This window comes from Callospermophilus lateralis, chromosome 10 (assembly GCF_048772815.1).
Source record: "Callospermophilus lateralis isolate mCalLat2 chromosome 10, mCalLat2.hap1, whole genome shotgun sequence".
Classification (NCBI taxonomy): domain Eukaryota; kingdom Metazoa; phylum Chordata; class Mammalia; order Rodentia; family Sciuridae; genus Callospermophilus; species Callospermophilus lateralis.
In genome coordinates, this window is record NC_135314.1 from 5,671,645 (window position 1) to 5,683,741 (window position 12,097).

Consider the following 12,097-nt stretch of genomic DNA (forward strand, 5'->3'; position numbering starts at 1 on the left):
AAAAAAAAAAAAAATGTTCACCAAAATTCTGATTGTCACAGTGTGCACAGCATTGAATGAGAATAGCTTTGGCATTTAGTATTACAAAGTCATTTTCATTACAGATGTTTTCTTCATTATCCAGATTAATGTGTATGAGCATGTTGCAAAGCTATCTTCTGCTGGGCTGTGACATGCTACTGCTCTGCATGATCCCAGGAGTCCTTATTAAGATCAGGTCTGGGTAGTGCAATGCTTATCCTGAAGGATTTGCTGCCATCTTCCTGTTTTCTGTTTCAATTATATTCAGAAATAATTGATCAGCACTTTACAGTCACCCGGGATGCCAGGGCACTGGGGAGACCTCACTGCTGGTTGCAGCTGTCAAGGTGGAACACACCACCAAGCGATAGGCAAAACCTCCACGATGTGCCGATCTATCTGATTTTTCAAGTTTATGTGGAGCCAGGAAAAGACTTAGGATAACTGACACTCACTAAAGAACAAATTAAAGGACTGGTGTACTGACTCCCATCAAGAGTTACTGTGAAACTACACCAATAACCATGGTTATTGGTGGAAGAATAAACAAATAGATAATTGAAACAATGTAAAGAGTCCAGAAATAAGTCAACTCAAATACAGGTAGCTGATCTCTGGCAAAGGAGCAGAGACAACTCTCTACAAAGCGTAGTCTCCAGTGAGTGGTGTTGGAATAACTGAAAAGTGAGTGTATGCACTGACTTTTCACAAAAATTAACACAGAATGGATCATAATTTTTTTTTTTTTGTAAATTTGCTTTATTTCACGTGAAAAGACTTTATTTCAGACAAAAATTTCATTAGAATAGTTCTACAAAAAAATATGGAACGCTTCACGAATTTGCGTGTCATCCTTGCGCAGGGGCCATGCTAATCTTCTCTGTATCGTTCCAATTTTAGTATATATGCTGCTGAAGCGAGCACTCATAAATTTAATATAAATGTAAAATGCCAGACTACAAGGCTTCTTTCTAGAAGATAACCAGGAATAAAATCTAGATGTTCTTGGATAATTTGGGTTCCATTGAAATTAAAAACTGTTCTGGGAAAGATAACTGCTAGAGAATGAAAAGACAAACCACAATTGAGAGAAAATATTTGCAAAACTCAAATCTGATAAAAGACTTGTATTGCAAATATACAGAGTATTGTTAAAATTGTGTCAATAAGGAAACAACCCAATTTCAAAATGGGCAAAAGATCTAATGCACATTACCATGGTGGTGAATAACTATATGAAATGATGCTGTCACACATCTCAAGGGATCAAAAAGAGTGTAGCAGTCAGATGCCACTGCTCACCTGCAAGCAGAGCTGAAGCCAGACCCCTGAGACATCCTCATGAACTGCCGACTTCCCCCAGGCTGGCCTTGTACCACCACTTTTCCTGATGGGGGCAGTGTTCAATCTCCTAAATATTCTTTTTGTGTATACCTTGATAAGCATCAGGATGCAGTAAAAAAGTTTTTAATTTATTTAATTTTTCTTTTAAAACCAGTTGTTATAAGTCATTAAATGATTTAATCGTTCTGATGACTGTTCAGTTTTTTTAAATATGTGTCATTTAACTTAAAGGGATTAAGACTTTTTTCTTCTCCTCTCAAATTAGGAGACTTCCTGTGATCAAAGTGAAGGTTCTTATTCGTCAGAAGAAGATGAATGGAAGAGTGATAGAAAAAGTGAAAGCTATACTGAAAGTTCAAGGTATTGTTCTTAATTATTTTGATCTTTGAAGCATATTAGTCATAGTCTTGGATGTAAGGTAATTTGAAGACATTCAAGGAGCAACAGTTAACAACTGTAGAACAGATTAACATTTAGCTTTTCATAGGTTTAAAAGAATACTGGATTAACAGCTTCTATAGAAATATTCTGAGCATGGTTAACTGAGAGTAGCATTTGGCCCAGCAGTTTATGTGTGGTAAAACCATTAGTATTTTTTTTATTAATGCATATGTTATGTTTTATTTAATTTGGGGATTCAAATTTTGTAGGTCTAGATTGTCAACCTTGATTTCTTATCTTGGTAAATGTCACGTTCTTTTTTTTTTTTTAGAGGGAGAGAGAGAATTCTAATATTTATTTTTAGTATATGGTGGACACAACATCTTTCTTTGTATGTGGTGCTGAGGATCGAACCCGGACTGCAAGCGTGCCACGCAAGCGCGCTACTGCTTGAGCCACATCCCCAGCCCAAATGTCATGTTCTTCTTGTTAGCTGATCAAGGCAGAAATCTGGACATTATTAAAACAAACAAACAAACAAAAAAACAAAAACAAAAAAAAGTCGTCCTCTCTTCTCTCTCTATACAACCTAACTATAACCATGTCTAGAAAATTCTCCCACCAAAATATGGCTCAGACTAAAGACTTTTGTTATCTCTTTTTATTGATATTTCCTTGTTCCAAACCATAGTCTTATACTCTCTCCCTCTTGGCTTACTTTACTCCACTGTGGTTAGGAGCTGGAACAGTGTTTTAGATGATGATTTTTTTTTTTTTTTGTACTGGGGATTGAATGCAAGGGCACTGAGTCACATTGCTAGCCCTTTTTTAATATTTTATTTAGAGACAGGGTCTTGCTCATTTGCTTAGGGTCTTGCTAAGTTGCTGAGGCTGCCTTTGAATTTGGGATCTTCCTGCCTTAGCCTCCCTAGCCGCTGGGATTAAAGGTGTGTCATACCACACCTGGCCTGGAGCAGTGTTTCAGAACATAAATATTATTTACTTTTTAAATTTTTTCTTTTACTGTTGATGAAATATACAGAACATGAAGATATTATCTTGGGTTGGGATGGGGCTCATTGGTATATGTGGAGTCCTGGGTTCAGTCTCCACCAAAACAAGCAAAATCCAACCGTACTAAATATGCAGTTCAGTAATGTTAACTTCTTGTAAAATTCTTTTATTTAATATTTATTTTTTAGTTGCAGTTGGACACAATACCTTTATTTTATTTATTTTTATATGGTGCTGAGGATCATACCCAGGGCCTTGCATGTGCTAGACTAGCACTCTACTGCTGAGCCACAACTTTAGCCCCAGTAATGTTGACTTTCACTCTGTTGTGCAACTAATCTCCAGAATCCTGTAATCTTGAAGCACTGAAAACTACCTATGAACTGTAGTACTTCACATTACCCCACTGCCAACCACTGTTCTGTTTGTCTTTATTCATTCTTTTATTCCAATTTTATTTGATTTGTTCTATAAAGCAGATGCTCTTAAAATTTTTATAAACAATTACTTTATACTATTCAACTTTGAGAAATGTGCTTTTGAGTGTGTGTTTTATAGATTGAAAGGTGCGTGGTTGAAGTGGGGCCAAATGATGGCCCAGGGGAGATATTATTCTTTTCTGTATTTGGTGAAGCTAATTGTGGGCCAAGGGCTAGTTTTTGTATTTCTAGTTTCTCTTTGATTTGGTTTGTCTTCCAGGGTGTGGTTAAGATTATTAACTCCTTTCTTGGGTTTCTGTCATGTCAGTGAGAGTTCCACACTTGGCAAGAAACTAACCACTTAAAGCCTTTTGTCTGATGAGGCTATGAGTTCCTGGGTTTCTCAGTGTATTCTTTAATAGCTTGTGATGCCAGTTAAAATTACTCCCTGTACCTCATGCCTCAGCCTCCTCCAGTGTTGGGCTGGGGCTTCTCTTAGGTTTTTTTGTGGTTGTTGTTTGTTTTTGTTCTAGGGTTTGAACCAGGGAAAATTAACCCCTGAGCCCTATCCCTAGCTCTTTTTATTTTTTGTTTCAAGATGGGGTTTCCCTAAGTTGCTTAAGGCCTTGCTGAGGGTGACCTCAAACTTGTGTTTCTCCTGCCTCAGCTTCATGAGTCACTGAGATTCCAGATGTGTGTTATTGCACCCAGCTCATAGGTTTTTGTACAATCTCTACTCTTCCCATTTTACCTTTTTCTCGCCTCCTTTTTCCAGGTAGGCATTTGTTGGCAACAGAAGTTGTCTTCTACTAGCTGTCATCTATAGTATACTTAAACAAAACACCCCCCCCCCCCCAAATAAACCTTAAAACCCCTCAGGCTTACATTCCTTTTTCTAGTTTCCAGTATCAGTGAAGGTTTCTTTGTCATGACCTTTGTCCATTTCAGTCTTTCTTTGTCGGCAGGATGTTCAGTTAAATCGTATGAGGTCTTCCTTTCATCTTTACCTGCTCTCTCTTCCCTTTAGTGATACCTTGCTGTTAGTTTTTAGATTCTGGTCTGTGCAACTTAACATTCTCTTCTGCCAGTGACTCTTCATCTAGATACTCTGATTGGACAGCTGATGCAGGAATCAACTTGCAACCTCCTTTGCGAACATCATGCCGTCGACGAATTACCCGATTTTGTAGTAGTTCTGAGGATGAAATATCTGCTGAGAATTTATCTCCTCCAAAAAGAAGACGGAAGAGAAAGAAGGAAAGCAAACCTAAAAAAGAGGTAAGAAGGGGGGTTGGGTCACGGCTCAGTGGTAGAGCAGGTACCCAGCGTGCGTCTGAGAGGCACTGGGTTTGATTCTCAGCTCTGCATATAAATAAAATAAAATAAAGGTCCGTTAACAACTTAAAAAAAAAAAGGTAAGAAAAATGTATTTAAAAGTAACATCTATGTTTTTTTCTTAAAATTTTTTAGTTGTATTCGGACACAGTATCTTTATTTTACTTATTTATTTTTATGTGGTTCTGAGGATTGAACCCAGGGCCTTGCCCATGCTAGGTGAGCACTCTACTGCTGAGCCACAACCCCAATCCCCACCCCTTTTAAAATATATTTTTAGTTGTTGATGCACCTATATTTTATTCATTTATTTATATGCAGTGTTGAGAATCAAACACAGTGCCTCACACATGCAAGTGCTCTACCACTGAGCCACAACCCCACCAACTCTATTTTATACAGGGTGGTTTTGTCCTTATGTAGTAACCAAAAATCTTTGAGAAATTGGAGCTTTTCTTTTTTTCATGTTTTTTTTGCAGTGCGGGGGATAGAATCCAGGGCATTGTGGATGTGAGGCAGACACTCTACAGTTTAGCTACTTACTAGCCCTTATTTAAAGAGTGTTAGAGGCCAAGAGGAGTAAAATATAAAAGTAAACTTATTTTGGGAAAAGTTGCTTTAGTTATTAATACTTTTCCATCTCTACAGTTCTGAGAAGTAGACTTGATTTTTATGCCTTTCTAAAACTGAAAGAAATTCAGGAGGTGATTTTAGGAAAAAATTAGGTAGGTCTTTAATGCTTTTAGAAGTGATAACATTCTTGTGTGTAGGTTGATGAGGCATGTACTAGTGCTGTAATCGGGCTGGGCATTATGGTGCATGCTTGTAATCTCAGCAGCTGGGGAGTTTGGGAATTTGAGGCAGGAAGATTGCAAGTTCAAAGCCAGCCTCAGAAAGTTAGTGAGGCCCTAAGCAACTTAGTGAAACTCTGTCTCAAAATAAAATATAAAAAGGCTGGATTCACATCCACTGATGTAGCTCAGTGGTTAAGTGCCCCTGGATTTGATCCCTAGCACCCCTCCCCGCCCTCCAAAAGTAATCATTATATGGTGATGCTAAGCAGTAATTCTGAATGGTGAAGCTTCCTTGGTTTCTCAATGCATGTTGTCCCCTTCTTTTCCACCAAGCTTTGTTCTCTTCCCCTTGGCAGAATTTGCGGAGGATGACTCCAACAGAGCTTGTAAGCATGGAACACTTATATGAATTTCATCCTCCAGTTTGGATAACTGACACCACACTTCGAAAGTCTCCCTTCGTTCCTCAGATGGGTGATGAGGTGAGAATAATAAAATTTAAAAATGTGAATACAGAACATAAAATTTCTATTGCTCTTTAGCTCTCTGCTAATTTTTTAATTTTTTTTTTAAAGAGAGTTAGAGAATTTTTTGATATTTATTTTTAGTTTTCCGTGGACATAACGTCTTTGTATGTGGTGCTGAGGATCGAACCCGGGCCGCATGCATGCCAGGCATGGCGCGCTACCGCTTGAGCCACATCCCCAGCCCTCTGCTAATTTTTAAATGTATACTTCTCTTTTTTAGGTAATCTATTTTCGACAGGGTCATGAAGCTTATATTGAAGCTGTCAGAAGAAATAACATCTATGAACTCAACCCTAATAAGGAGCCATGGAGAAAAATGGATCTTAGGGTAAGTTGATGGTATTATTAAATTGCTAACTTAACACACAGTTAAATTTTATAAATCTACTTACAAACCTTTTGGAAGCATACTTCTCTCTCCTTTTCTGCTCTTCTGCTCTTGCCTGCCAAGTCTTAAGACCCAGGGAATTGGGCTCGGTTGTGCACACCCGTGATCTCAGCTTCCAGAGAGGTCGAGGAAGGAGGATTCACTGCTGCCAGCCAGGGTAACTTAGATTGTCTCAAAATAAAAAGGGCTGGGGTTGTATCTTAGTGGTCCCCCTCCCCTCACTTTTAAAAAGTCACAGTGCAGGCTGAAAGGTCCTGCCTCACATGTGTGAGACACTGGGTTCAATCCTCAGCACCAAATAAAATAAAAAAAAATAGATCCATTATAACAATAACAACACAACACAACAACAACAACAACAAAGAATTTAAAAAGTTACAGTGTACAAACATTAAATCCAATAATGTAGAGTCTCTCAGAAAGGCAGTGTGTGGCATTATTTGTATTAAAAATACTCGTACTTAACAGGTTTTAGAAAGAAGAAATGCAAGTTTCAAGGGAAGAAATAAAAATTGGAAATTTTAACTTCATGCATAAATAAGGAAATAGCTTTCACCTTTTCAATACTTAATTAGTTATGTAATTTTTTCTTATTTTAATTAAAAAAATGCTTTATTTCAGCAAGTAGCAAAGATTTTGATTTGATAATGTATTTAAATTGCTGTGTGTGGGATGACCTGGGCCTTCCAGAGAGTATTTTGGCAATAGAAATTGAAGGTGAAAGATTCTAAGACCTGTTAAATTAGTGGTTTTCCTTCTGGTAATTTAGAAAATAGGCAGAAAGATTTATAAATTTATGAAGAATGTTCCATTTCATTGTTTATAAAAATAAAAAATCACCATAGTGATTGAAGCAAGTCATGGTGCACATCAACTTCTTGCAGTCAAAGCTTGTAAGGTATTTGAATTTTCACAAAGGATTAAGAGGAGAATCCTAATGTTAAGCGATGTTTTGTGGTAATTTAAGTAAGATTTCATAGTTGATTACATTTATAATGAAAAGAAAAAAACATCAGAATGTTAATGATTATCTGTGGAGCAGCGTTATGGGCATTTAAAAGATATGTTTATGTAGTTTGATATGCAAAAACTATTTTATGAAGATGGCTGTTCTCACAGTTTTACTCATCATAGCAGTCCTATTCCTATACATTTGGCTTTTAAATGCATATGGAGGTTTAAGTCTGTTTCACTGCATCAGTCCTCATTATTCATGGACTTGGTATTTGCAAATATCATACTTGCTATGTTATTTAGAACTCTAAAATCAATATTCATGGAGCTCTTTAGTCATTCCTGGATGTGTTAAGAGTGGCAAAAAATTTGAATTGCCTGATGAATATAACATACTCCTGGATGAGGTTGAACAAGGTAATCCTCTGCCATCTTGTTTCAGTTCTTGTGCTACAAGCACAAATCCATATCATGGTGTGTTTACTGACACATGTTTCTCGTGTTTTATAATTCTTTCGGGAGACGGGGCAATGATTTTGCTATTTATTTATTATTATTTTTTAAAGTATTTATTTTTTAGTTTTCGGTGGACACGATATCTTTATTTCATTTTTATGTGGTGCTGAGGATCGAACCCAGCGCCAGGCGAGTGTGCCACTGCTTGAGCCACATCCCCAGCCCTTGAGTTTGCTATTTATAAGGTCCCCTGAGCATGGTGTTTAAGTGATGGCAGGTGTTCCTAGTGCAGGAAGACTATGGTGTAACATAGGGCGAACATATGTATTAGCCCGGTGTCATTCTGATGATGTGAGTTTTAGTGTTGTTCCATGCGAGTTCAGTGTTGAAGAATCAACCGTGTGTGTGTGTGTGTGTGTGTGTGTGTGTGTGTAAAAGATATGCCTTTAAATACAAACACATAAAGTGGTACTGTGTTCAGTAGTTCACTACAGTTTGGTGACCAGAGTTTCCTGGGAGTCTAACATGGGCTTGCCTTTGGAACTCTGATCCAGTGTTCCTTCCATTCCAGTGAAAGGCACTTCATGGAATATAACTGCTGCAAAAGAGAATTCACTGTGCTTAATACTTTGTTTGGTATAACAATCACATCTAATATTTTATTTTTCCCCATTAGAAAAAAAAAAGAATAAAATTACATTAATGAGGTACCAGTGGTGTTTCAATACATACATACATACATACATACATACAGTGGATAACATTGAAATCAGGGTAAACATATCTGTCTCCTCAAACATTTATTATTTTTTTCTGGTGTGAACATTCAAAATGCTTTCTTCTAGCTGTCTAGCTACTGTGTAGTAAATCACCAGAACTTACTTCTCCTGTCTACCTAAGTTGGTATCCATTTGTCAACCTTTTCCCCTTCTGCTTCTGGTAACCACTGCTGTACTTTGAACTACTATGAGATATGCCTTTTAGTTTCCACAGAAGAATTTTATCATGTAGTATGTCTCATTGTACCTGACTTATTTCACTTAATGTCCTCCAGTTCTATATATAACCTTTGCAAATGACAGGATTTCATCCATTTTTATGACTGGATATTATTCCATTGGAATCTATATTACTTTTTCAAAAATCCACCCAGCATTGTTGAACATAGGTTGTTTCTGTTTCTCGGCTACTGTTGAATAAATAGTACGATGATAAACATAGACATGCAGGTCTCTCTTCACTTGACTCTTCTTGTTTGGGATTTGTATCCAGTAGAATTGTGAGATCATTTGACTGCTTGTGTACATTTCCACCAACAGTGTGTAAGAATTTCCTTTTCTCCATGTTGGCAATTTACTCATTATCTTTTGTTTTTTTATAATAGCTATTTTTATTGGGATGAGATGATATCTCATTACAGTTTTGGTTCATATTCCCTGATTCTTAGTTGATACTGAACATTTTTTTGTATACATATTGACCATTTGTCATCTTTTGAGAAATGTCTGTTTAGGTTTATTTCCTGTCTTACTGCTGTTGAGTTTCTAAGGTACTCTGATTATTAACTTATGACAGATGGACATTTGGCAAATATTTTCATCTATTCTGCAGGTTCTCATTGCTCCCTTGATTTGTTTCCTTTGATGTGCAGAAGCTTTATTGTTTCTAATTGTGTCTGTCTATTTGTACATCTGTTTCCTGCGCTTTTGGGGTTATCTCCTAGATGTCTTTGCCCATTCCAGTGTCCTGAAGTGTTAACCCCTGTGTTTCTTCCTAGTAGTTTCATGCCTTATATTTAAATCTTTAATCCATTTTGAGTTCAATTTTTTTTTTTTTTAAATTTTCAGAGAGAGAGTCTATTTTTATTTTTCGGTATGTGAAAAACCAGTTTTCCCAGCACCATTTATCAACAAGATTGTTTTTTCTCCAGTATAGGTTCTTTTTTTTTTTTGGGCGGGGCGGGGGCGGGGCAGTTACTGGTGATTTAACTCAGGGGCACTGAACCACTGAGCCACATCCCCAGCCTTATTTTGTATTTTATTAGGGACAGGGTCTCACTGAGTTGCTTAGTGCCTCAGTAAATTGCTGAGACTGGCTTTGAACTCAGGATCCTCCTGCCTCTGCCTCCCGAGCAGCTGGGATTACAGGCATGTGGCACCGTGCTGTCCCAAAGCCAGTTTTTTTTTTTTTTAATTGTCAATGGACCTTTATTTATGTTTATGCGGTGCTGAGAATTGAACCCAGTGCCTCACACATGCTAGGCAATGCTTTACCACTGAGACACAACCTCAGCCCCCTCCAGTTTATGTTCTTAACACATTTCTTGAAGAGCAGTTGGCTGGATGTGTTTTTACTTCTAGGTTCTCTATGGAATCATTGGTCTGTGTGTCTGTTTTTATACTAATACCAAGCTGCTTTGCTTATGATAGCTTTGACCTCAGGTAGTTCTTTTCTATTCTTTTTGATCAAGAATGCTTTTGCTATTCAGAGGTTTTTTTTTTTTTTTTTTTTTTGTACTGGGGATTGAACCCAGGGGCACTCAACCACTGAGCCACATCCCCTGATCTTCTTGTATTTTATTTAGAGATAGGATCTCACTGGGTTGCTAGTGTTTAGATAAGTTGCTGAGGCTGGCTTTAAATTCATGATCCCGAGCCACTGGGATTACAGGTGTGCACCACCACACCCAGAGGTGGTTTTTAAAAATTAATTATATGAATTTTAGTATTTTCCCCCCTAGTTTGGTGAAAAATGTCTAGTACAAAATTTATATTAGAAAATCTGTGTACAAGGAGAAGAAAGCCAAAAGGAAATAAGTCCTGTTAACAGTGACTGTCTTTAAATGCTAAGCTGATTGGTAATTTGTGCTTTTATTCTTGTACTTTCATATATTTTCTAGAGTGTCTATACTTACTTCCTAAAGTTCTTATATTTGAAATGTATAAAATATCTTGTATTGGGGATATTAGCAAAATGATTGTAATTTATTAATTTATTTTCTCCAGAGGCAGAGATAGGTTTATATAGGAAAACAGGCACGTTCAAGGGAGAATGTGGGCCATCTCCAGAGGAAGAAAGAGCTGCTTTATTTTAACCACTTTTTTTTTTTTTAAATGTCTGTTATAGGATCAAGAATTGGTTAAAATAGTTGGAATACGATATGAGGTTGGGCCTCCTACACTCTGTTGCCTCAAACTAGCATTTATAGATCCAGCAACTGGAAGACTTATGGATAAATCATTCTCTATAAGGTATGTACTATTTTTAATGGAATTGTTTGAATTTAGGTTTCTCTATTTTGCTAATGAGCATATCCTTTCCCTTTATTGCATGATCCCTAGTAGAACCTATGGATAGCCCAGATGGGGGTGAAGGAACCATTGGTAGTCATGTGGGTCTTTCAGCAGCTGGGCAGCAGCAGTTTTTTAAAAACAAAACAAAACAAAACAAAACAAGAAAACATTCACTTGCCCGGGTGGAGAATTCGGATCTGTCCAGAAATTGCCTTTATTCTTTGAGATAATTTTAGGATAAACCATCTGTTATACCTATGCTGTTCATGAAAGGCACTAATCATTTAGCATTTGAACACTTAAGTGTGGCTGATTTGAATTGTTAACACTGCATTTTGATCAAAGACTTGGGAGTGAAGAAAAAGAATGTAAAATATCTCTTTACATACTGTAATAGTATTTTAGGTATGTTGGGTGAAATATAATAGACTATTGAAAACTCATTGCTTTTTGTTTTTACTTTTATGGCCTGGGAAAAAGTTTAAATTACATATATAGCTACTGTTATGTTTCTTTTGCACAGTGTTGCTTTCAGCTGTAATCTATTGTGTAGACAGTGTGATAATTTTTATTTCTGTTTAGATATCATGATATGCCAGATGTTATTGATTTTCTTGTATTGCGTCAATTTTATGATGAAGCAAGACAGAGAAATTGGCAGTCCTGTAAGTCTATCCTACTCAATTTTATATAGCCTCAAAAATTAATATTTCATTGTTCTACCTTTTTAGTTGTAGCACTCTTAATTATGGTATATATAAACATATGAGCTCTCGATAGAAACATAAATGACCTCCACATATATGTTGCCGAGGACTTAGTACTAACTGGTACTGATCCTGTGTAGACTTTTTTAAAGCAAATCAGTTTTTCTCCTATTTTTAAGGTTTGTGGTGTTGGGAGAAGATTATTTTTACACATTGACAATAGATTAGACTTATTATTTCCTTTCAGATCTCTCCATAATATGTTACATCTTTTTATCTTTAATGGGATACTGATATAATTATTGGTATGTTTTTTTAAAAAAATTATTCTAATAAATTATTTATCCTAATAAATAAATTATTTTAAATCATTTATATTATTGTCTTAGGTTCTCAAATGATCCAGAGATTGAAAATAATTTCAGATTTTACACTGAACATGTTCTGTATGTGAAAAAATATTT

General features: G+C 36.5%; 1 protein-coding gene, 1 long non-coding RNA gene and 1 other non-coding gene across 5 annotated transcripts in view; 1 reads left to right on the forward strand and 2 right to left on the reverse strand.

Moving 5' to 3' along the window:
* The window catches only part of Brwd1 (bromodomain and WD repeat domain containing 1), a 120,724-nt gene that overhangs the window by 65,990 nt on the left and 42,637 nt on the right, over positions 1 to 12,097 (forward strand). For all 3 annotated transcript variants that reach the window (XM_076868094.2, XM_076868092.2, XM_076868093.2), the window contains exons 21-26: positions 1,631 to 1,725; positions 4,268 to 4,457; positions 5,665 to 5,790; positions 6,056 to 6,163; positions 10,760 to 10,884; positions 11,509 to 11,591. In XM_076868094.2, the coding sequence (XP_076724209.2) occupies positions 1,631 to 1,725; positions 4,268 to 4,457; positions 5,665 to 5,790; positions 6,056 to 6,163; positions 10,760 to 10,884; positions 11,509 to 11,591 (727 nt within the window). The remainder of the gene's footprint in view (positions 1 to 1,630; positions 1,726 to 4,267; positions 4,458 to 5,664; positions 5,791 to 6,055; positions 6,164 to 10,759; positions 10,885 to 11,508; positions 11,592 to 12,097) is intronic.
* LOC143409077 (U6 spliceosomal RNA) lies at positions 839 to 945 on the reverse strand. Its single transcript, XR_013092588.1, has one exon. It is a non-coding gene; the product is annotated as a U6 spliceosomal RNA (small nuclear RNA).
* LOC143408397 (uncharacterized) overlaps positions 4,066 to 12,097 on the reverse strand; it is a 51,134-nt gene continuing 43,102 nt past the window's right edge. The window contains exon 3 of the long non-coding RNA XR_013092482.1: positions 4,066 to 4,446. This is a non-coding gene — a long non-coding RNA (uncharacterized LOC143408397). The remainder of the gene's footprint in view (positions 4,447 to 12,097) is intronic.